Genomic DNA, 26,097 nt, shown 5'->3' on the forward strand with positions numbered 1-26,097 from the left:
AGAGGAATTTTTTATCAATAATTTCGTTGATTTATTTCAAGGAAGGGATCAATTTACGAACGAGTTCATAACTCTCCGCTCCACCAGGAAATTATATCTTTGCCTCCTGGGGAAAATCTGCTATGCAGCATGGCGAGCAGCCGTGCCGGGCAGGTTGCATACCACACGTCGGTCGTGTCTGTTCTCATCACCTGCTGCTGTTTCTCTCAGTCATGCTTGTAGAATTTTGCACTACACGCGTAGTTTATTCCCCACATACAGTCTTTTATTGCTCCGAGGATATTAACACGTGTGGGTCCGCATAAATTACACATAACGAGAGCAACAACGCCCGCCTGTTATTGTGTAACTCGTGGTTCATGTATTAAAGATAAATTCCAGCTCGTCCTTATCGACGAAGCATTGTTGTCGATACGGCGCGAATTTTAATAACAAATCGATGAAACATAGCGGACGCACCATCTGCTCCTAAGTAAGACTAGAAGGGCTCACAAGACCCAGCTTGTAATTCATAAATATTTCACATTCTTGTGCTCCACGTTCAAGTCTGCCAGCAGTGCTACTCTTTTCCATATTAAAAAAGGTCGATAAGTTAATTTGAATTTTTTACGAAAAAAAATCTCTGCCTTTCTTTCAGTTCGTGCCAGACTGTGCACGGGGAAAAAAATTACGGCACGTTGGTTGAGCGTTATTCAGACGAGGACCCTTTGGGAATTTTTTAAGGCTCTCATTGAGCGTCACTTTTATGTAAAAAATTGCTCACCCGTGACGTTGGAGAACTCGCAGAGAGGCCCGTAAAACCTGGAGTCGGTGCAGGTGCATAAAACAGCGTCCACAGTCATGTGCCTGGAAAAAGACAAAAGCACAGTGGAGTAAACAGCGTGGAAACGGCATGCAAATTTGAGCAGAAGTACGTTCAAAACAATATTGTTTTCTCCTCTCTAAAAACGAGGGTTTCGCATTTCAAGTTACAAGAGGTACTTTTCAATTAAAAAAGCAGCGCATAAATCCGTCTGCAAAAAGCAAAAGCTTTTACTGACTAAAGTGTATCCTGATCCTGTAAAAAAAAATAAAAAAGAAAAAAACATTACGTTTTATAAATTTTAAATTTTTAAATAAAAGTTTTCCAATCGTTTAAAATTTTAAAATCCATTCACCCATTCGTTTTTCATAATAAATAGTAAATAAATATAATACCTTGTATCTATTTTCTTTGAATTTTATGGGTTTTAATAAAAAAAAAATAGAATTGCGCACATTTGATTTTTAATAAAACTTTGTAAATTGAAGTGAAAGTCCCAAAAGTTGTACCAAGATGGATTTCATAAATGAACAACAATGTCCATATGAGGCTAATCTAAATATAACTTTCATGTTCAACAGGCTTAGCCGGCTTCGGTTGTTTATACTTTGAACTAAATCCTCTTTGTCCCGGGATTGGATGCAGCACGGAGAAAGAACGTTGAATTTGGTCAGGTAGTTTGACGTAAAATATCCGCGGAGAAAAATTGGTGATCCTCTTTTGGGTTAGACAAACCACTCAAAGATTACTTCCCCAAAAAGCAACAGCTTGTGTGGCCTCCTCGTTCTTGTTACGAATTGCTGCTGAGGGAAAGGAAATAGATCAACACGAGGCAGGTCTGAGGAGATGAACGGGGCGCGCAGAGAAAGAGTTTGCAGGCGGGGGCAGCGAGGCACGGCAAGGCTGGCTGGGATTAGCTTGCGGAACGCAGTGCAAGCAGAATTCAACCCAGCGGAAAAAACGCCGGTGCTGTTTTACAAAGAGCAATAAAAAAGTATTAGCTGGATGGAATGCTCGCCTGCCTCGCTCGCTCGCTCGATCATCCATCCATTTTCAGCCCGTCATTCGCCATTCATCGCACTCCGAGCACATATTTTTATGCGGTGGTGCTCATGCTTTGAAACATCGTGTGGCTCTTTTTCCCGTCCTCACCTGAGCAGACTCGGGCGACAAGTTCTTAACGGATTAGAGACCACCGCGCGCGGAAAGTACCGGCGCTCTTTTCGCTGCTCCGCTGAGGTGACAAGACTGTGATTAAGCGGCCGTTTAATTAATTAGCGGCGGCAGGGGAGCGCTCAAAAGGAAACTCCGACTCGAGTTACGCTGCAAGAGCAACGCCCTTAAATTTCCTTTGTAGAGTTCCGAGAAAATTGAATGCATGGAAATAAGCTAGAAAAATTTAAACAAATTTTTCTAGTAAAATTGAAAACAAAAATTAAATTTCAAAGAAATTTGTTTTGTCTTATTAGAAAAACATGAAGTTGATGATTTTTTTAATAGCGGCTACTAGTTTTAAGTTCAACAATCAAATTATGGAGTTTTTGGTGGCGGTTTATGCATCAATAAAATCACGTTTCTTTTGTTTGTGGGCCAATCAGATAAATAGTACCATCAAACTGGTGCCGTATCTGATTGGCTGACAAAAGTGGAAACCAAATTGCTGTTGCAAGTATGATGAGACCCCAAAGGATTTTTTTTTTTTTAATTTATAGTGACAATAAAGAACAGCGTTTAATGTGCATGTCTGCTATAAAAAATTCTTTATAATATTTTGCTCAAAATTACATAATCTGCACCAAAATAGAAAGAAATTTAATGCAAAGAAAATATGGATAGCCTTTTTTGCTTTTTTTTTGCCAATTGAAGGAGCAATAATTGTGACTGTTAAGAGCAAAAAAAGGAGCAACAATCAAACAAAAGCCTATTTTGATCCTATCAGAATCCTCAAATTTTAAGCCATTGAGCTATTTTTTTCTTTTCCAATTTTTTATCAATTTGCAAGAAGAAGAAATTGAAAAACCAAAAATGGTGATTATATTAATTAATAACAAAAATAAATTATTGTATGATTCAATTTTTTTTCTGAAAGGTAAAGTTCTTCAATTTTCAAAGATTCTCAATTTTCATTAAATTGTTAGTATTTCGGAAGAAACTACGACTATTAAAATTTGCAAGCATATTTAAATTAATCATTTTTCTTATGATCCAAGAAATTTTTACTTTGCCATGTTGAAAAGATTTTTATGTACTTTCCCTGGTCTTTCATTCAAGGTAAGCTGTAAATTTCTAGCAGGGAATCACAGGGAATATTAAACTTTACAACGTTAAACTTTTTACCGCAATGAACCGATTGACCGTTGACTTACAATTAGCTAGAATGAGGTACAAATTAGAAATGCCGTGCTTTTGATACGGAAATCAACTCCGAATTGTTTGCGTTAACAAGCCCCTTATATTGAAAATCCACGATGAGCGCTTGAAATTTCCAGGGGGCTTAATAATCGGCAGCAGAGAGTTTGGTGGAAACCTTGGTTCTGCACGCGTACGTGATGAGAAGTCTTAACTGCGGGAGTTTGCCAGCGAGGGGCTTCTTCGCCACGCGAAAGTCTCAATTTTCTCAACGGGACGCAGTCGACTTAATTTAAAGTCACAAATCTCATCTGCTCAAATTTGAGAGCAGCACCGACCCCCGCGGGGCGGTGGCGGAAAAATTCCTTTTAGACAAAATCAAGTGACGCCACGCTTGGTATTCGCAGCGGTTGCCGCGACTCATTATTTTGATTGTTGCTGGGCCTTTTTGATCTCTCACGTGCTCGGCATCGACATCAATCACGATCCACCTCTCTCGCTCGGTACCCATGAGATGTTCCCGGCTCGAGTTTCCTTCCCATATCTGAAATTACTGCAGTGTCATGTTGTTGTTTCGTGCGCGGCGCGTTTTTTTCTCTTTCAATCATCGTCGAAAGCAGAAAAACAAGCGACCCTTCTGCATTTTCCAAAAAATTAGCATTCTCTGTACCCTTCATTGAAGCGTGAAGCAAGGGGAGCGATGCTGACAAGTGAAATTTATTAATCGCTCGCAGTGAAGATTAAATATTTTTATGCAGTTTCACAGATTAAATTCTTCATGAAATGGCGTTAAAATGTTCATTAAAATGCATTTATAATAATATTTTCGGGCCAGTGCATTAAATCGTTAGGCTCGTCATAAACTAATGTTTGTCTCGGAAGCAATATGAATTTTACTGCAGTTTTATAAGCAAAATAAATTCGCGAGCGGCGGTTTATTACGCCTATAAAAGACAGTGAACGAGGGGGGAAACGAGCCGCCCGCGTGTTTATTTGTAAACAGCGAGCACAACAGTGTGCAAACGGCCGCTGCTGTGCGTTTTTTGTCGGCAATAAAAATCGCCATATCACAAAATTTTAAATTTTACGATCGTCCTCAGCACTTGTTACTCATTCAAAACCAAATGAATAAATTCCCATTACTCTCACAAAACACAATAGCCAGGGGGCTCAGCTGAAATAATTTTATTTTTACAAGCATACCAAAAAGATAAATAATTTTGAGCCTTTAAAAAAAAATATATGAAATTTTGATTTACATATCAACATGATTCTGAAATCAAATATGATTTCCACACAAAAAGTATTGCTCGTTATGCCAAATTTTTTAGTCGATAAGCCCATCAAACAGAACGACCTTTGCGGAAAAGAAGACATTCTTGTGCAGAAGAAGGAGAAAATTCGCGTCAGCAATAATTTCTCGGGCCGTGGCCCATAAATCGTCGATTCCAAAATCACTTACTCAGTCAGAAAAGAGATGCATCGCGACTCGACTGATAAAAGGGAGCATATTTTTGTTCTGCTCCACCCTCGGCACGGCACACATCATGAATCTCAAGCAAAACAGAGAACAAGTAAATTTTAGTGCCTTGGCACTTGGCCGCGAGCGCTCGCGACTTTCGCCTGCCGCCGAGACAAGAAATAAATATACTCGCGCATTCAAATGCGACAAAAAGAGAGTGGAGAGACTTATTAAATTTTCTCAGCTGCCTGTCAGCAGTATTTTGATTGAATTGCCCATGTGTCAGGGAAATTTGCCAAGCACGCTGGTGAAAGCGAAACAAACGCAAAAACAGCCCCTTAGCAAGTGGAGAAGGAAAAAGCAACCCTCATTCCTGTGCAATGCCATAGATTAGATTTTACTCGGCTTTAAAAGGACCAAAAGCCAAAGTTGCCCCAGTTGTTTTATTAAGTAAGGCTTTATTTAATGAGTATTAATCGTAGGAGGTATTTATGACAGCAGTTTCTTCTGTAACAATTTTTGTTCCTTTTCCTCACTTTTGCGAATTCTGCGCAGATACATCTCGAAGACCTTGCATTTTAGGGAATTTTTTGTTACAGCAATTGAAAAACATTAAAACTAGCTAATATAATAAAAATTTTGCTACTTTCAAAAATTAATTTTATTTAGGAATTTATATTGAAGTTCAAATTTTTTTCCTTAATTTTTTATTTAAAATATTTATTTATTAATTATAAAAATAATTTTTACCATAGCACTTGCCTATGAATGTTTTTAAAAATTTCAGAAAAAAATGTTAATAATACAGACTGATTAATTATTTAAATATTTTGAAGTTTCTTGAGAGATAAAATTTATTAATATTAATACTTTCAAATTTCATTTGGTGAAAGAGTCTTGATATTAGTGACGGTTCTTACTATTCAGATGATATTATTTATATGAAACGCATTTCTATTCAGAAAACTTCATTCTATATTTCTCGTTTAAAAAAGTGTTTGATCTTTCGCAGAAATGTCCACCTGTTTGTAAATCTGGTCCGCTCGCCTGCATAACAAATGAGATGGCGAAGCCTGTCCGGCAACAGGTACACAAAACGGAAATTCTCGCAACTCAATCACCTACGCCCATTTATTTTGTTCGCTACTTATTTTATTGAGTGAAAATATCCACCGCACAAATGTATTAATTGATTTTTTTTTTTTTTTTTTTTTGATGAATCGACGGAAAGTTTTTTCCGCGTCACTTGACTTGTTAACGGCAGCTTGAGTGAATAATTTCCAATGAATGTTGGCGGCGAGTTCATTAATTGAGTCCTTTGTGCGCCATGCCGTTTCTTTTTTTCCCACACACCATGCGGAAATTTTCACGCTGTTTTCAGATCGAATTTCAATCGAATCAATGAACAATTTGGCGCGGAGAGGTACATTTTGCAAACAAAAATATCTCAAAACCAATAATTCTTGCTGGTTAAAAGGGCACATTTATTTTTTGCCCTTTACTGGGGTAAAATTTCAAAGCAGGTTATTTTATTGGCAAATTAATTATAAACATTTCGGTGGGGTGCTGCTTTTGAGAGCAGATTTCAAAGGCGAAAAACGAAAATAATTTAATTTGCTCAGCGATATTTTGAGACGGGCGATATCCATTTCACATGATCAGTTTTTCATGAGAGGGAAAAGGGGACTGAGAAATTTGTAATGTTTTTTTTTATTGTAAAACTATTTTATGGGTTTGTAGTTTACAAATAAAATCTCACGACTCTCTTATACAACTCTCAATCAATCAGAGATTCCTTCAACTCAATTTGCATAAGTGGTTGGATAGTTTTTTTTTTTTTTACGAAATGCCGCATGCGTTTCCGCAGCAAGGACACGAAATTAGTCATTCTGGAGAGGAAGGCTCCCTGCAATTGGGGAAAGAATCCAAAGCCTGGTTGTTTTGTTGAAGACTCGCAATCAGTTAGTCTTTCCCAGGAGGCAAAAAAGCATCTGCATCACTTTTGCTTCGTGGTTGTGATTGCGTGCGCTCTAATGAAACATGACTTCACGTTGCTTTATGCCTCTTTTGCAAAAAGCAGCTCAGCAGAATGAAGAATTTGTTCTATGTATATTTTTTTTATCACAAGAACTCTACAGTTTCTTTCAAGCGAACGCAGCAGAGCAAAATTATTAGCACTCTATGTATCTTAAAAATAATTTTTTTTTTTTTTATTCAAAAGCATTCGGGAAAGAAAATATTAAAAGTGGATAGCTTGCGATTTTTAATTTACAGTATTGGAAAAATTTATAACACCATTTTTCTTGAACATGACATTTATTTCGTTTTAAGCATTATAAAAAAATAAAAATCTAATTTTCACACTATTCACTTTCAATAATCATTTTTTATATTTTTACTCTTTTTTTTAAACTATGTAAAGCGTCTAAAATTTTTAAATTGCTATCATAATCAGATTAATTAATTTATTTGAAATCATTATTGTTAAGCAAGCTAATTTTAATTCTAATAAGAAATTTCAAAGTAATCAATTTTGGTTATTTTATATATGTGGTGAAATTTTCAATAGAGACTATGGTGTTCAAGTAGAACAGTGAACGTAATTGGGCCGCATGAGGTGTTGGCAGCGTGAATCGCAGCGCAATATCGCATCGTCGGGAACTTTTATTCAAACTCTCTGCGACCGATAGAGATTGATCGTCGCCGTTTGCTTTTCACCGAGCAGGGTGAAAAAAGTGTGGAAACCGGCGGAAGAAAAACGCAGACGGCGGCAAAGTTAACAGCGCGGCTGGATTTCCGCTCGATTGAAATTCTTGGAAGGCGCTGAGGTCAATTTTAATTAAGTTGTTGGCGGCAAGGGTTGCCGTCGACTGCGCTGTTAATTGGGTTGTCGCTCTCACGGCAGCTCAATTACATCCAATCTGCAGTGAAATCTGAACTTAATTGTCATCTTTTGTGACAACAAAGCTGCTATTTTTCTTAAATGGCTTCAGTCAATGAAGCGTCAAAGCAAGAAATAAAACAAAATTTACAAAATGATTTTTTGTGGATATAAAAGATGAATTATTATTTGTAAAGTGGAAAAAAAATATCCAGAAAGTTTAGGTTATTTGTTTTCCTAATAAGTTATTTTGTGAAGTTGAAATAAAATGCAAATATGGTCGTTTTTTTTGTAGAGCAAAGGCCTGATGCAAATGAAGCGATATCTGCAGACGCGGATACACAACGCTGATTTCGACAAAAAGACGCCGTGAGCCAGCACGAACTGCAGAATAATTTATCGGCGTCGCAAGCCCGTCCGCCCGGGGTCCATTATGCGAGAGGTCGATGGGATTGTTTCTTTTTCCGCGGAAACGCTGAGCTTCGCGTTCACTGCACAAAATACATTAATATCTTTTTTCCAAAAGCTTCTCTCTTCAATCAAGCTCAGTGGGCCTAATTGTTGTGCAGCGCAAGTGCTTTTTCAGCTCCCCTCCGAGGGCGCGCCAACAGACTTATGGGGCCTTGAGGTGAAATAAAAATTAACTGTTGATCCTGCTGAATATTCATGCGGCAGTTTGTAATATGCGTTGGAGCTTGTAATTTAATTAGAGCCGGACGCTCGTTTTGCTTTCAGGTCATTTTTTATAGTGAATGCGCTGCTATTATGCGGTACATTCTCTCCCAGCAGCGCGAATTGTTTTTTGCAGCTGCTTCTTGTTGTCATTTTTGCAGCCCGCCTTTTGGACTACTTTCAAGTCTGCTGGCTGGCTAACTAAGTGATTTAATGGCCTCGCTAAGCGCACTTTGATGTGGATAATTTAATTCTAAGAACAAACTTGACGCTGTGAAGTTTTCGGCGCTGGCCACAAAAATCGTCTGAGAAAACTTTTGCTTGCCCTCGCCCAACCTTCCGTGTGCACAATTGGAAAAATCTAAATTGAAAATTTAATGCGGAATTATATTATAATTTTTTATAATAAGGCTGAATTATCTCGGATCTGTTTTAAATTGTGCCCATTTTCTTGAGAAACTAACAATTAAGTCACAATTCAAAATGGCGAATTAAATAATTAATTACTTTTAATTGCTTTTTTAAGCGACTGGTCAAAATTTTAAGTTATTTAAAATGTTGATAGTGAGTTAGAGAATCAAAATTGAGTCTCCACACCGAATAATAATAGAATAATATTTATTGCCGAGGAGTTACTATGGCAACACCAAAATAGCAGACTTACCTACAAATACCGCCGTTCAAGCAAGGATTGAGTTCTGCGTTGCAAAGAGGACCAAATTGGCACTGGTCGCCAGAAAATCCATTATAGCAAGCGCACCCATAGTTTCTGAAACAAGAAAGATCTTCTTTTATTCAATTTTCTTGGAATAAGTTAGACAATAATAAATGTATAAAACGGTTTAAAATGTCTAAAAGTTTTCGTTTTTTACACAAAGAGCTTTTCATGTTTAAGGGAATATTGTAAAAGCTCAGCTGTAATTTCATAGAAAAATTTCAACATTTTAAAATAAACTAACAATAAGAAGCTAAATAACTAAATCAAATTGAAGGGAATTATGAAAATACCTATGCATCAATATTATTATCACTCGAGAAAAAAAACGGAGGGAAAATTTATGAAGTTTGATGATGTATCCTGTTAGTTTGTTTAAATAATCCTAATACAAAAAATAAATCTGTAACATTTGCACAAAAGGTAATGAAATAAGACAACAAAAGTGTCTAAACAGTTATTCATGGAAAAAAGCAAAAAAATATTACTATTTTTGCTCGAACAAGCTTATTTTCTTTCTCAAAATAAAAATGCTATTCATTTGTCAAAAGACAAGAATTTCATTTAGATAGCATGCTTCCATTTCCATTTATATTTCATTTTCATGGATTTACATTAATAAATTAATATATAAAAAATTATTTTTCAGGATTTTAAAATATTTTGGGTATCAAAATTTTTCAAATTTTTAATTAGGGCAGATCTGGTATGAAAATTGTACTAAACTGGTGCAGAACCGGTCCAGCGGTTCTGCATCAGTTCTACAACAGTTTTCCACCGGGTTTGAACCACATCTGAACCAGGGTTCACATTCTGTCAAATTGAATGGTTTCTTTTCCATTTATATTTCATTTTCATGGATTTACATTAATAAATTAATATTTGAAAAAATCATTTTTCAGGAATTCAATTTGTTATTCTTTTGTAAATGTCTGATTAATTAAGATCTCTTTCAAAACCTGGTTGAAATTATTTGCATGTATGGGGAATGTAATTAAAAATTGAAATAAATAATGGAATTATAAATTAAAAAACTTACGTAAAAGAAGCGTCTGCCAGGCAGTCGCCAGCATAGGAGCACTCGACGACGCTACAGCGTTTCGGGAGTTGCGCATTCTCTTTGTCGTGCCGCACCAACTCGTACGTCATGTTGAAGCCGAAAACGTCGAGCAAATTGTCCCTGGTGCGCACGTGGTTGCCCTCGAGTTGGTCGAGGTTGAGTTCGACCACCAGGTAGGGCATGGCTGAGCGAACCCATGTGTAGTTGAGCAGCTGGTCGTGGGCGGAAGCGTCCAGGAGGACCCGCGAGCCGGCCAACTCCGAGGACGACTCTTCCAACTGTTCGGTGATCCTCAGACCGGTCAGCACGTAGATTTGCGTGAACCAGATGATGGTGTGCGTCTCCGGTGACTGCGAAGAGTTCAACACCCACCGGCATCTGCGATCAAATTCATTATTGAAGTTAATTTAATTAAAAAGGCCCACAGCAGTTGAGTTCGTGATAAAATTGGTTCTGCAGAAGTTTCCTCGCTGTTTTTATATCGAGGAAATATAATACGAGCTCAAGCGAACTAATAATCAATATCTTCAAACGAAAAGTGATATGAGCGACATAATAAGTTGATTAATGCTGTATTTTGACTGTCCGTCCTATCAATATTTTGTCATTTACATGATTCAAAATGCCAATTTTCCATTTGGAGACTGGAAAGCAAATAGATATTATCCAATTAATTAAAATTATTAAAAAGAAATATAATTAAATTCAGTTTCATTTCTATTATTTAGACCCGACTTAGAGAAAGTTGCTTTATATTTTCAGACTTTATTAATAAGTAATTTTAATTATTGATTTATCCTCTAATTATTACAGCCATTTTAAAATTAAAAACATAATAAAACAATTTAGTTTTTAAAAATGAAGTATTGAAAAGACGCAAATTATATAATGCAATAAATATTCAAGTGAAAGGAACCCCAGGATATATGGGGTTTATATTAAAAAGAAGCCAACAAATAAACGGCACTACCAATTTTGGTCATGGATTGTAACCCTATCTCCTATTTCATTTGCAAGAAAAATGTAAATAAATCATCGAAATAAAAAATTTCTGTAACATTAAGTTCATGAACTTCTTCGCTGTAAATATTTTTTGGAAAATAAATTTCACTTAAAACATTTTCAATCAATATTATAGGCAACAAAATATTAAACAAATTACTAGTATTGTAAAAACATACGCAAAACAAATTTATTTTACAACTATTTTTTTTTGAAAATTGAAATGGCCTTTCTTTGTAATAAATTATCTTACCTAGCGGGCGTTGTGAATCGATGTGGAAAGTTGGGTGTTTGAATGATGCCCGTGGGCCGCAGCACGGTGTCGATGACCCAGCTGCAAGGGCCCGTCTGCTTGGGCGGATGGGCCGCCTCGGCCCAACCGTAGAGCAGCAGCAGGAATACGAACGGCGTGAGTCTTTTGGCGCTCATATTCGGGCAGGCAGAGACGCTCTCTGCCTTTGGAGGCTGCTCAGTTGGTCCACGGCATCGCGGCTACCTGTTAACACACAAATTACCACTTCGTCAATTATTTTCATTGCAACGGAACAACGATTGAGTTGTCCTATTTTAACTATTCCACCAAAATCGAGGGGAACGTTCCAGCCGCGTGCGTTGAATCTGAATTAGATTGAAACGGCGGCAGTTTGGGGTAATCGAATTCTACTGGCGGAATTTGAGTGGAAATGGGCTTTGAATGTATTGCATTATTTTATTACAAGCAATTTCTATTGAAATCAATGTCTCGGAAATAAGAGACTGAAATTTACTCTCCATTTTTTTTCTTCATATACGCTGAAAATAAAATTAAACTTAAATTTAAAAATTTAAAATATTGATCTAATTCCAAGAAGATTCGTTTTTTTTTTTTTTTTTTTTTTTGGAAACAATATATTGACAATTTAATATTTATGATTTCATCCACTTTAATTGACACTATAATTAATCAATGCTCATTAATTCACAAGCTATAAAATGGCACATGTTTCGAGGAAATAAAAGTAAATGATCAAATAATTTTTTACTTCGCAAACTGGTTATGACCAGCAATTAAATTGATTGGTCGCACCGATCAGCTAAATTGTCCACGGTTAAAAAATCTGGCGGTGTGACAATTTCGAAATTTCAGCAGCACCACAACGGTCAGCGTGCAATTCCCACTAAAGCCAACGCGTCACATTCAGATGGCAAATCCGCGTGATCCGCATTCAAACGTCCACTCACGCGAAATTGGATCGCGCGCTGACAATTAATTAGCGGCACGAATTTAAACAGGCGCCCCGATAAAATATTCACGTGCGCCGGCCAGAAAGTCACGCGGGGCCGCTTCACTTTCGATTCAATTTTGGCTGCGTAGGCAACCGGATGCGCGAGCGTGCGGTGCAGGTTGCGGAATGCGACTGTTGTTTTCCACTCGAGTCGAGCGCATTCCTCGAGCACTTGCGGCGTCTCGGCGGTGCTGGATTCGAATATTCACAGAGCTACGTTGGATATGAATGCGCTCTATGATTCGTAATCTCATATCCGAGGAGCCGGTATTGAAATTCCAGCCGCCTGAATCAGCCCCGCAAATGTCTTGAGAATTCAATAATGCCGCGAATTGAATGAAAATACACACGCGCCGGCGTTACCGGCTGGCATTCAATTTCAGATTTCTACGGGGAAAAAATAATAAACAATGTGTGTTTAGAAAACACGAACGAATGCACTTTTCAAAAAACCTCTGACCATTTTTTCAATTCAAATATACGTCAATAAATGTCTACAAAAACTAATTTATAAAATAAATTAAGTAATAATAATTACCAAAGAGTATGTTTGCTAAAAATTTTGCAAGAAATCCTGCAGTTAAAATTTCAGGGAACAGGTTATGGACGACATATTTTTAAAATTGATTCTTTTTAAATAAATGTTGGATAAGAAAAAAAATGCAAATAAAATATACACAGCGCATTGATTAATTTGGACTAGTAATTTCAAGATTTTACAAGCCTCAATATTAGTGAGATAACTTTTTCAGGGTCGGTTAATTTCCTAATTTGATTTTAAGATTGATTTATTCCTTAATATCAATAAAAAGTTAATCTTTGAATTTAATTAAATGTCAGCCATCTTGAAATAGTCAGTTCACCGAAAAAGTTATGCTTTCATGAATTTTCTAACTGAGAAATTGAGAACAGTGTGTATCACTTGACAATGAATTGAGGCGAGTAAATTTTATTTTTCCAAAATCTTGGAAGACTTCAGCAATTATGGTACACTTGAGAGATGCCAAAATCTTTCAATCGCTATACAGAATCAATACGCAATTAAGCCCTAACAAGACCACTCTGCATCATGACAGGCGCGCAATGCTGAATTAATTAATTAGGAATCACGTGGTACCTGCTGAGCTCCGCACAAAAATAATCATTCCTCTGAAAAATGAAATTAATGGTTGATTAAAGAAATTTAATTGCTCGTCAAATAGAATTATTTGGAAAAGATTATTTTGTTTTTTAGAATTTAGCACTCAATTTTCGTTATGTAATTAATGCGCAGCTTTTTGAAAAAGGAGATACTATGCTTGACGAACTGCAAAATTTCATTAGGAATAACTACCCTCTTAAAATTCCAAGGCAGCCGTGTGCACTTTGGATGACTCGTTGAACTATTATTCAACCGCCCTCCCGGCAAATTAAACGCCGCGCGCAAGAATTACTGCGTTTTCGGCGCACGTGAAGATTAAAATTCGCACGCTCGCGGCTCCGGCTACATTATTCCTGATGCGACGGAATTAGAGTTCTCCGGCAGCTCTCTCGTGCATAATACTTCTTCAGCGCTTATATCTCACAGTGTATGCCTTTTTGCTCAGCTGCGCGCGAGTAAACTGTATTATTATTTTGTCCGCTCGAGGGTTTGCGGAGAATAAATTCAAAGCGTAGAAGATCTCTTTGCAGGCGCCACTTGGAATTTCAATGCTTAGGCGGCGGTTCAAAGGGATGAAGAATATTCATAATTTTCCAGTTTCGCGTCAAATTTGCATAAAAAAGCTTTTTTGATAAGGCTGAACATGATATACGTTATGCGCACTTTTCAACCCAGTTGGTATAGATTGCAAAAGAAAAAAAAAGAAAAAAAAATGGAAAGCAGAGTTGTATGTCATTAAAAATAAAATTCTAACAAGCTGAATTCCTGAAGAAGGAAAGAGATTTTGCTCTTACATTTATCCGGTGTGTTTTTTTTACAAAAGAAAAGCTTCTATTATTATGTTACATCTGTTCTGAGAATAACCTCACTGAATGTGCTTTTATATCTCCTTTCCAAAAAATTGATATCTGAATAATAGAAAAGTTGATTAATTTACTCGAGATGACTTCAGGAACCTAACCCGAAATAATAAAATATTTATTTACAAAAATATTTTGAGTTTTTTACAATTTAAGTATGAACTTATTCATAAAATAATTCAACTGTAATAAGCAATAGTACGATCAAGGCAAATTAGGGTTTTTAATATCGATGAAAACATTAATTTCTTCATTACCAGTCAAGTACAAAAATTTATGAAAAAAAATATCAAATTTAAAATTTTAATGTAAAAAAAAACTATAATTTTATTAAAAGAATATGAAAAACTTACTGTTAGGTCCAGGATGTATTTAAAAACTGATTCATTGAAACAAAATCACTGCCAAAAATGAAATTATTTTAGGCAGGCTTTAAGAAGGAATGAAACTTCAAAGTGGAAAAGAAGGCGTTGGCGGAAAAAAAGCAGCAATATGTGCGAGGCGGTTCCGAGTATCGCCAGGATAGAATCCGGAAAAAAAGAGAGCGAGCCTGCGTCTTATTGATGGTTTTAGCGGGACATAATTTGTGTCCTGCACGCAGTTAGCCAGCATGACCGCGGGCTCAGAAAGAATTGCAAACATAAATTAAAGTGCCCAGCTCGCTCGCTCGCTCGCGCGAGATCTCTGCTGCGGACCACTAAAATATTTTACTAGTGACAAAAGGCACATTGCCAAGAGAGTGCCGTTGAAACACGGCCTATATTCTGCCCGCGCTCTCTTCATTGCCATGTACACTGGGTAATCCTAGCCCCTGTCTCGGCGTGGATAAATCACGCGCAGCCTGCAGTGGCCGCGCCACACCGCCCCGTCAACGACGCTTTCAATTACGGAAAAGAGCGCACATTCATCAGATGGCCACTTAAGGCTCGTCAGTGGTTTATTGCTTATTGGCCGCGATCGTTTGTTGCAAAGTCCGCGCGAGAACGTTATTTTCGTCGGTTGTCAGAGCAACTTGCAGCAGGTGATCAATCTGATAAAGGTCATTTGGGCTTTATATGTATTGAAAAGGAAAGAGATGGACTTTTCATGTTTGGGAAAGTTTTTGGCTGAAGATAAAGAAAATTACGCCAGTATAAAACATTCAATCTTTTAATTATCAAGAGGGATTAAGTATATTGACTGGTCACTGCATAAATTAAAATTTTTAGCTAATAAAGTTCAGATCTACTTCTGATTGTGAGAAGATTTTTTTTTTACAACCAAGTTTAATTAATACATTTTCTTGAATCACCTAATTAAAATGACCGATACAAAAATTGCACGCGAAAAGAAATATTTCATGAACAATTTTAAATTAAATTAAATAGCAACAAACCTTTGCGCTCGGGTGATAATGTAGGCGTTTAATTTTTCATTTTTTTATGTACATGCAATAAAAAAAAATAAAAAAATTATATTTGTTGCCAGAGAATGCAAAAGATAACATATTTCAGTAACCGCCAACATTGCAGAACTTCAATCACCAGAGACATGTTCATCGTTGGGGGTGCCTCACAATGTCCTAAAGACAATGTCCTAACAGAAAATGTCCTAACGGATAATATCCTAAAGAAAATGTCCTACAGAAAATATCCTAAAGAAAATGCCCTAAAATTAAGAATAATTGAAAATGTCCTAACATACAATATCCTAACGCCTGAAAATTATGACAAGTCATGTGTCACGTGCAAAAAAAATTAATTTCATCCTTTCAAGTAATTTTGCTTCAAAATTTATCCAGATTCAAAATATTATTTTACGCTTCATACAACTAGAGTCTTTATCAAAAAAAAAATATACATAATAGACTTTTGAACTAATTTTAGTAATTTTAGGCTTTTGTAATGACTCGAATATTTTTTTTAAATACTATTTTCTTCACTTTTGCTACGGGTAGTTGAGAAATATAGCTATTAATCTTTCTTCTAGACAATAGTTTCAAAGAATTTTGTAAAAATCTTCAGGCAAATGTATTTTTGTTTCCTATGAAAAAGTTTACTTAGTTAGAAATATATCATTCAAATTTATTTTTTCAAGACAAAAAATATGAAAAATTCTAATTGAAAATATTCGTTAAATTTATTTTCAATATACGTTATAGTAATAATATTATTTTTAACAATTATTTGTATTTGTGGAAAATAATATGATTGTTTCAAACTTTTATATTTAGAATTATTTGATCAACTATATCGTAAGAAATGTGACAGAGAAGCTCGACAATTAGCATCATTCTTTCTGCTTTTAAGTGAATTCATTTGGGATGTTAGTCTCTGTTGAAAAAACTAAATTTTTCAGAATAAATCAACCACTTTTCCGAAATTTAGGACATTTTCTTGAAATTAAATTAGGACAAAGTTTTTAGGACAATGTGCGACCATAGCATTTAGGACATTATCTTTAGGATGTTTTCTTTAGGACATTCTCTGTTAGGACATTGTCTTTAACCTCAATTTAGGACATTTTCTTTAGGACATTATGATGGTACCCCATTGTTGCTTTCTAGTTTGCTGACAAATGAGAGTTTGATAGTTCAGAAGATGGAATGTTGATCAAGATTAATCCACTTTCAAAGAGAGACTTAGCTTTCCTTGTCATTCTATTTAGCACTTTAACGCTCAGCATTCTCAGCAAAGCACGCTGCTAACTCTGATGCATGATTGCTTTTCCCCAGAGTGGTATAGAACACTCTGAGTAATGTTACAAATTGAAGTTAAGTCAATTTGCTTACTTAACGGAATAAAATGATGATGCAACCATTTTCCTTGATTGAAGTTGCTAAGCAATTATTCTTTAAACATTTATCTTCTCTAATTAAGATAAATAGGCTCAACCAGAAATTAGCTATTAATTTCTCTCCCTCTGCTCTCCAATCATATTAAAGGCTATTAATAGAAGACAGTGTGCATTCGTAGAGGAAATCTGGTTTGTACATTAATCCGACAGAAGCAGATCAGCGCGGAGTGGCAGATATAGAATCGTATGTAGCGCAGCTCGCTTGAACAACCTGATATACACACGTGCGCGAAAACAAGCGGTGGTGGCAGGTTACGAAAATAAATTCAGCACCAGACGGCGAACTTTTATTTGCCAGTGGCGTTCTCGTTGCGAAATTGTGTCTTGCAGGGTGTGCTCGGCGCCTCAGGCAAACACAAACAGAGTGCCGGTGTGCATAATTTGTTCCTCCGCGCTCGTTCGCCCCGGTCTCATTAAACAGAAAGATGTGCCGCCGATCGGGCGACGCTTCGTTTTCCTTCGGCAACATGCAGAACACGACTTTAATTGCATCCCGGGCTGTCGGCAAAACTCTTTAATGCGATAACTTGTGCACGTGAGCACGAGCGCAATCCAAACGAGCTAGCGAGGAAAAAAAATGACCGCCGAGGTTGATGAGCGTGTTCGAGGTGGCTTTTTGTCTTTGCTCCCCGGCAATTTGGTTGCGCGTCGTAATCCGTAATTGCTGCGACAATGCGCCTCTCCAGTTTGTGGAGCAGCAAGGCAGATTTTCGACTAATTTCACACGTGGAAGATTTCGCCAACAGCTACTTTTTGCATTGGATAATAAATCTACAAAAACGCACCTGTAGACTACCATTTTATGTACCGAGAGCAAATTATTTCCATTATTTTATCCCCTTATAACGAAACACTGCACAACACGACCTGTTGGAAAGGTTGCACAGGCATGAAATGTTATCTCAATAAACATACTCTTTGTTAGCACATGAAACTGTTCTCATTTAGAAAAAATGATTTTTGTGTGTGTGAGGAAAACTTGTTTAAATTATAGCTTTAAAATAAAAAAAATTTTTTCCTCTCTAGCCTGCTTTTTAGATTTAGATATTTTACTCATATAGAGTTTCAAATTTAGTTCAAAATTGTTGGAACATCATTAACAGTAATTTTTTCTTAAATTAATTATAATTTTGAACGATTGTAGGTGAAAAATGTAATATAACAATGGAAAAATAAACAACAATAATAATATAAAACGTAGAAATATGTTGGCAATCTTGTGTCCGTTACTCGAGTTGAAATAGATGTAATTTTTTTATTAAAATTTATGTTATCATTTTTGAATAAGTTCAATCTATTTTTCACTTTATCTGGTCAATCGTAAGTAAGATTTTTATTTTTGACTTTTGTAGCGAAAACAATTACTCAAATATAACCATCTTCAGCTCTGTAGAGTTGGATTGTGAGATGCATTACGTAATATCTCACCGATAAACGAATTCATTCAAGCGTAGGCTATTGTAATGTGTGAATGTCCTGTAGCATTTATTTTTATTTTTTCATTTTGCACTAGTCGAGAATAGAAAAGCAAACGCCAGATTCAGAGCTGCCAATCGCTGTCATGGAGAGCTGCCGAATACAAATTTATTTTGGCAAATCCAGCTCGGGTCTCGGAGGCAGACACGCATATATTTTGATTCGCGCCAAAGGGACTACGACTCACTTTTATCCCGAGCCATTGGTCCGTCTGACTCTCTCGGCCTGCGAAATCGACAACAGCTGCATTTTGAAGAGGCGGCTGGGCGAGAGGGACCGACAGCAGGGCTCAATGTTATATATTATAACGCCTCCACTCTTTGCGATTGTCAACCGTTCACCTCGGTGCACGTGTCAAATACATATAGTATATCCGAGCACACGGGCAAAGGTCAGAGAGTGAATGAAAAGAAAATATAGCTCGGCGTTTTCATTTTGATAGTCTTGCTCGAGCCTATTCTCTTTTTCTCCAGCAGAAAATCGAAGTTTGCAAGGTCTCATATCAAGAGTATTTGATATTCCCTCAAGGAGATTTTGTGACTGCTCGAAACGGAAAAGATGAATTCGCACTCGAGGCCTCCTTTAAGGAAGCCTGTTTGCCGCCCTCAGCAATTTGTCACTAACGCGGGCTTCTCAACCTAGATAGGCAACCAGCGATACTCGCACAGGGATTTTTCATTAGGCACGAATAAGGGAAAAACAACCGATGGGATGAAGGACGGCAACTTCAGCTGAGCTGCCTTTTAATTAAAAAGTGCGCAACAGTCGTTAAGACTCCACTTGTGTTCCATCGGGAGCTATCAATCCTTGCACTTAACCACTGCTCATTCCCACTTGAGACATTGAAGGGAGATGCGCTGGCGTTGCTAAAGAAAGAAAAATTAAATAAAAATTGTTATCTGGTAACTTCTTTAATTTGATTAAACGGCTGCGTCTGAAATTAAATTATGCCTCTTACCTAAAAAAATCCGTGAGATATTAATTTTATTCAGAAACATAAATCTTATGATTCATATTCCCGTACTTGTAAAACACCGCATTTCTAATTTTAAAAATTTCTTAAAAATATGAAAGATAATTATTTCGTTTTTCAAAGTTCGCCCTATTTTAAAAAGGATCATAAAGCACCGTTAAAAATTTATTAAAAAAAAAACTTGAAAGAGACCTAATTGAAAATCTTTAACAATTGATATCTCAATAAAAATGATTAATTTATATATTTTTTTTAATAATGTTATGACTTATGGCACAATATGATCAGGAAGTGTGCAATTCTTGAACAGCGGGACGAAGTTTAAACTTTTTCAATGCCTTTCTTCAAAGACTCTTTAACACCACGCCTAGAAACGTGTCTCAAGATATATAAAAAGTGTCAAGTGTTGGAAACCGTTTCATGGACTGGCAGATTTCATTAATATCAAAAGGGCGAGAGGAGCCGCCGATAAAAGTTGCGCCGCTTCTGCAAGTGTCGTGCGATCTATTAAAGTGCTCTCCCTGCAAACATGCGATACGTTTTCAGTTACGGGCTAATAGGATGGGAGAGCTCATATAAAAACGCGGTGCTAACAACATGCCAGCTTTTTCCCTTGCGCGCGCGTAATGCAATAATAGCCGCCGCTTCGGGTTTTGCGTGGCGAATCGTGCAGTTTGGCGCCGATCCAGCCGCGGCGACTTTCATTCACCAAGATAAATGACAATCGGCGCTGGATTGCGAGAGGGATAATAATTGTTCGCACACACAGTGCTCTGCGCTCGTCATTATTATTGCTATTAACCGGCGGCGCAAACAAACATACATATCCAGTGATCGCGTTTGCTTCCACGTGTGTGATCCGTTTGCAATGTGGCGAAAAACGGCCAGCGCGCTATGGGCTGAAAGAAAATGCTTGTGACAGCGAGCGCACCACCATGGCCCATTATTTGGCCATTTCGCCCCTGATAATTCGCGCAGTGTCACTTTTCCCTGCAGATATAGGCCCGCCCGCCTTCCGCTCGCACGCGTACACTGCTAATGGACTTTTGAATTTTCCACGCACTACATACATGCGAATCCCAAACTATGGAAAACTAACTACGTGCGAAACTGAAACAGAGTTAATTTTAATGGACAAAATTGGGAATTACGTTAAATGTAATCCATTGTAAAATTCTAAAAGCGACCGACTTTGAATTTTGGTGCGAAAATTAATTTTGGTGTGGTGATTACATTTTTGATTACTTTCGAACGCGGCAGCCGTAAGCGTTTTTTTTCTACATTCACGCACGTTATTTTGGAAAGTCTGTTGCTTACTCAACCAACACTCAAAATTAATTTTCGTATCATTGCTTAATTGCGCTGCCTGATATTTAAATCAGGTCGGGCGGACACAGGAATTGTGCACAGTGGTTTTCCACTTTGCAACTCCATTTAGCTAGCGTGCCGAAGATAAATAATTTCACTTAATTGCTCTTATTTAACTTTTAATTTGCGATTTTAATAACAACTTCTTAAATAATTGATCAAATGGCATTTCAAATAGTAATGTAAAAAGATCATAAAAAAATCACGCAAAAATTAATTTTTAAATTCAAAATCCTAATTATTTAAACAATTCAAGTCGTTAAAGACCAAGCGCATGTCATTATTTTGATTTTAGCCCGAAGAAGCTGCATTTTCTCTCATCCGCTTGCTCAGTGAGGCTGAATCAACCAGGTCAGAGGGCGCGTTTCGCGGCCAAGTTCTCACACTTGCTATCGCATGCATTTCAGAGAACACTGCCTTTGTTTTCCGCCGCTTCAAAAAGTTGGCAGAACAACGATGTTGCAGCGGCGTGTTGCTTCATTATTAATCCAGCATTTGCAGCAGGAAAGCCAAGGAGCTCGAGCGCAATAAAATAGAAAACAAATTAAGGCCACTGCTGATGCAGCCGACACAAAGAAGAGAGAAAACGCTTTTTTGCACTTGACGCAGATAAAATTACTACAAGTGGAAAGGAAAAAACTCTCATTGTGTGTGTTCCAGGTATTTGATAAGTTTGCTTACCCTTCAGAGTGCTGACATTTCTTTCTGCTTGCGATGCGAAAGAGGAAATAGAAAACAATTTGAATTGCAAATTGCAACTATTCATACTTCTTGGTAAAGATATACATTTTTTGTAATATTTTTAAATGATAAAGTTCAGTGAAAATCTTTTCAATAAAAGAAAAGTGTGCGTTTATGAAAAAGGGGTGAATTTTTTACTAGATTGCGCCACTAAAAAAAACATTCACCCCAATTCGCGCCGCCGCTCATTTGTCAGTCGGGGGCTTACGTGAGGAAACTCGCGGGCGACGGCGCGCCATTCCTCAAACGCGCGGTTTGTTTATTTTAAGCAGGAAAGGAAGAAATAAAAGGCGCAACACAAAGGATAACAAAGAAGGAGCATTAACTATACACATACATACATACGAGGAGAGACAAGAGAAAACGTCTCGCTCGTTGCGCGGCTGCTCACTCCAAAAAACGACCGCAGCCGCTCCTCCTTCCACATTACTTCCACCCCGCATTCTGCAGTTGTTTTTATTCCGGCGCCCGCTTTATCCGCCAATCAAGCTGGCAATCCCGGAAAAACTGCCACCAGCATATATGACGAGACTGGCAATACCAGAGCAACTCACCTGCTGCGTTACGGTCGAGCCACGCACAGACTCGCACAGCACGTTTTAATGTTTCGAGGTCTCCGAGCCAGTGAGCGTGACATTGACACTCTCAGTAATTTGCGGAAATTAATTCTGGCCGTGAAGCAATCTAGCGGTTTCCATAGGTTTGCTCACGAATTACAAATTAGTTTAATAAATTTGCAATTTCAGAAGTCAGCTTTCTCTTGAAACCTGCCCAAAAGAATAGATTTTGGCAATTTTGGGTATCATAAGGATTCTTGAACTGTTATAAACTCTAGGCCGCAAAATTAATTGAAAAATTTGCCAAAAGGTTGTCCATAATTAAATTTTATATAATTTTTTATCTCTTTTTAAAAGATTAATAAATTTATCAATATATGAGATTAATTCAATTTGCTAATTCCTGAATTCCTTTTCAGATTTTAGGTTGTTACGTAATGTATTGAACTAACTTCTGCAGCCATTTTTGAAACCAGAAAGAGGGAAATTCCAAAATTGAAAAGGATAAAGTCATCAGCCACTAAATTGGTCTTTCTCTACAAAGGGGGACAGCCACGCAACCAGGGGCGTTTTCGCCTCAGAGGATTTGCGCAAAATCAATGCGGTCAAATGCACAAAAACTTTTATAGAGCTCCGAGGCTACACACGTATGTAATTAAATCAATTAATTAAAATAACGCCATATGTAGTTCGCGGAACGAACTTTTGATTAATGTTTGCTGGATAGTTTGAAATTGATGGTAAAGCAAATGATCCGTATTCCACTTTATGATCGAATTCCCTGGCACAAAATTGTGTTTGGTATGCGTGGTGAAAAAACAGGAAACACAAACAGACACGCAAGTTTGCCCAAAATTAATCCAGCACCCCTCCAAAACAGCAGCATTTGATTTTTTTAGTCAAAGGGGAGCGAGCGAGCGAGTTGCGAGCTTGTGCGTGGATGCGAGAAAGCGACGGACGGACGCGGGGAGCTTTTAATTTCCCACACGACCTTGCGGTCGGTGCTGGGCGCAGAGGACGAGCCGCTGCTGGTATGCAAAATGCGAATCCAAGAGGGCCTACTTGAACTTTACGGCCGGGCATAAAAGGGTCAGGCCACATAATCAAGCAGCGGACGCAACGAACGGGGCAGGACGCGTGTTAATTTGCCGGCAGCAGGCGCGTCGCTCGAATTAATTTCCGCGCTGCGCAATCAATCATGCGAGAGTTGAAATGACGAGTGCGAATTTAAAAGAGAGGAAAGAAAAAGGAGAAGAGCAATTACGCTGAGTACTTTTGATTGATTATCTTGTTTACCAACGCCACAAGATGAAATTGCATATTACCAGAGAATTGCAAAGCAGAGACGTTCACGAGCTGATGCAAAAGAAGGAAAAAGTGCTTAATCACGGCAAATGCATCCCCCGGGGGTGGTTGTTGCGATGGGCGGCTCTCATCGGCGCCTTTCATCGTGCTTATTGCTCAGATAGATGGATAGACCGGCGTGCGTGGCTGTTGAGTATTTATTCACGACGAGCTCCCCGGGGTGCATTACCCTGGAATAAAAACGAGCTCCTGCTCGCGCTGCAGGAAAAACAAGAGCGAGGTCGCAGGTGCCGGCGCTGCCTCGCGATATGTGTGTGTGTCTGTGCGCGCGCGGTTAATATCGCCTAAGCCTCTAAAACAACAAACAAGCCCTCTCTGGATAAATTTTGAGCTTTCAAATATTGACTGCAATTTGCATAATCCTCGCCAGCGACAAGCCCGCCTGCATCTCTTTCGCTTCTAATCAGGGAAGACACTGGCTTGTTTTGCAGCTGCCTCATTACACGCACGATAAAGTTCAGGCGAAACTTTTGGACCTACAAAGTAAATGAATCACGGTTTGGACGACAAAGATGCACTGCTTTAAGATTTTTTAAACTTCATTTTGGTTTAAGTTGAAAAATTTTAATGAAATCTATATAATATTTTATAACTTTAAATTAGAAAAAATCAATAAATTTTTGGTTCAATGCACATTTTATTTTGGCTATTATAAAGTAAAAAAAATAATATTAATTATCTAAATATTTCTTTTGTATTAAATAAGAGTCACGTCTTTTTACTCCAAAATGTCATAAATGTTCATCACTGCTTAACTTCAACCATATTTTTTTTATAAAAAAAGTATTAAAAACCAGAAGAAACACAAATTTTGCCAAAATAACCGAAGTTTGAGGAAGTAAATAAATTTAAAGTAAAATTTTTGAAACTTTTAATTTGTATAAAATTTCTCAAGTTAAGTTTAATTAAAAAAGCTGGAATTGCGAAAAGAATAAAAATGAATATCTTCAGGGATATTGAAGGAGACTTTTATGAGGGTAAATTATTTACTTGCCATTGAAAACTTTATCATTTTAGTCTTTATAAAGAAATTCATGCTAATTCAACCGAAATTGGCGACTGCGATATGGCGAGGTTCCCTTTTTAAAGTATTTTATTGCCGTGAGAGAGACTCTAAATTATAAACTTTTCTTAAAAAAGTCGTTTGACACCATCCATTTAGTAGGCTTTTAGCCTGCTCATTTTATTCAAGCTCTCCCCGCGCGTAATCTGCAAACTGCCGCTGCGACCGAGCAGAAGGGCTTTCTAATAAAAACGGGGCGCACGGGAGCAAGGCAATATTTTTATAAACTCCTTTTTAATGGCTGCACTCGCACATTAAATATATTTGCCCAGCAGCTTAACGTGCGTACTAGTGTAGTCGTTGTATTTTTTATGTGAAACAACGGCAATAAATTGCTTACTTTAGTCGACGGCCCATGGGCGCGGGTACACGTGTACATCGCAAAACGCGTGGCCACCGGCGCTGCCGTTCGATAAATTCTCTAACAAATTTGCGGAAAATCCCTCCTCTCAAAAAGGAAAGGCACGCAGCACCTGCATGAATTTGCCATTAGTTACCGCCGGAAGTTCTTAAGCTAAAAAAATGCGTTACAGCAAAGGGAAGTATTAAACTATATTTTTCTGAGAAGGCTGCCCGAGTTATTAATATTTATCGCCCCTCTCGCTTTCCTGGAACTCCAAAATCCTCCGCAAACTCTGAAATGCCGGATAACCTTCAGCGAGCTGGGAGATTTAAATTTCAAAATAGGCTCATTTATGATGAGAATATTTAGTAAATTATAATGTGTAGTAAAGAGGAAAGCAGCAAACAGTTCTGAATTATTATGAATTTTAAAACACAACAAATGAAGCTATTCATAACTTCTTCTGTAAAAATTAGAGTATTAATTTAATGTTATTAAATGTTCATGAGCTGCACAATAATATTTATATTTTAATTACATTATTTTTATATTATTATAAAAGACGATAAAATTCATGTTTTCTAACGTTTGCAATATATTTGAGAAAAATTATTAAAATATTAATAAATAAAATATAATTCTTATTTTCTTCTTCAAATTAATATTCATTCTTACTGATTCATACACTCGTTAACAGATCTAATAATATATATATATTTTTTTTTTAAATTGATAATAGCTTTTGCACCAAAATTAGTACAAAAATTTTGTATCTCTCTCAAATGAGAAGTAAATCTACCCCAAAGTCTGCTTAAGAATTATGAGAAAATCAAATAAAGTAAGTTTTTTTTATCAGAATTTATTCTCTTCGTCCTTTGAGAGAAAAGAAGCTTTTAAGCTCCTACTCAAAATTTTACAGAACGGAAGGCATTTCGTTAGGCGCAGGAAGCGAGAGCAGAATTTTACCCCGGCAGAGGTCAGAGATGCTGATTTCATTACAGAGCACACGTCGTTTGGCAGGCGCTAATTGTGAATGTCGGCGGGGCGAGGCCTCATTTCAAGCAATAAATTCGCATTATGTGAGTCGTTGATTCAATTAAGTCGCACCCCATTTTTGAGAGCGTGACTTGCGGCGAGCTCGGGGACAAAAAGATATTACGGCCGCTA

At 37.3% G+C, this 26,097-nt stretch overlaps 1 protein-coding gene across 1 annotated transcript in view; it reads right to left on the minus strand.

Moving 5' to 3' along the window:
* The window catches only part of LOC132194158 (uncharacterized), a 60,579-nt gene that overhangs the window by 26,836 nt on the left and 7,646 nt on the right, over positions 1-26,097 (minus strand). The window contains exons 2-5 of the mRNA XM_059615274.1: positions 11,197-11,439; positions 9,921-10,319; positions 8,831-8,935; positions 764-846 (exon numbers count right to left, since the gene is read on the minus strand). Coding sequence (XP_059471257.1) covers positions 764-846; positions 8,831-8,935; positions 9,921-10,319; positions 11,197-11,372 — 763 coding nt within the window. The 5' untranslated portion in view covers positions 11,373-11,439. The remainder of the gene's footprint in view (positions 1-763; positions 847-8,830; positions 8,936-9,920; positions 10,320-11,196; positions 11,440-26,097) is intronic.

This window comes from Neocloeon triangulifer, unplaced genomic scaffold (assembly GCF_031216515.1).
Source record: "Neocloeon triangulifer isolate White Clay Creek 2 clone unplaced genomic scaffold, ASM3121651v1 ptg000006l, whole genome shotgun sequence".
Classification (NCBI taxonomy): domain Eukaryota; kingdom Metazoa; phylum Arthropoda; class Insecta; order Ephemeroptera; family Baetidae; genus Neocloeon; species Neocloeon triangulifer.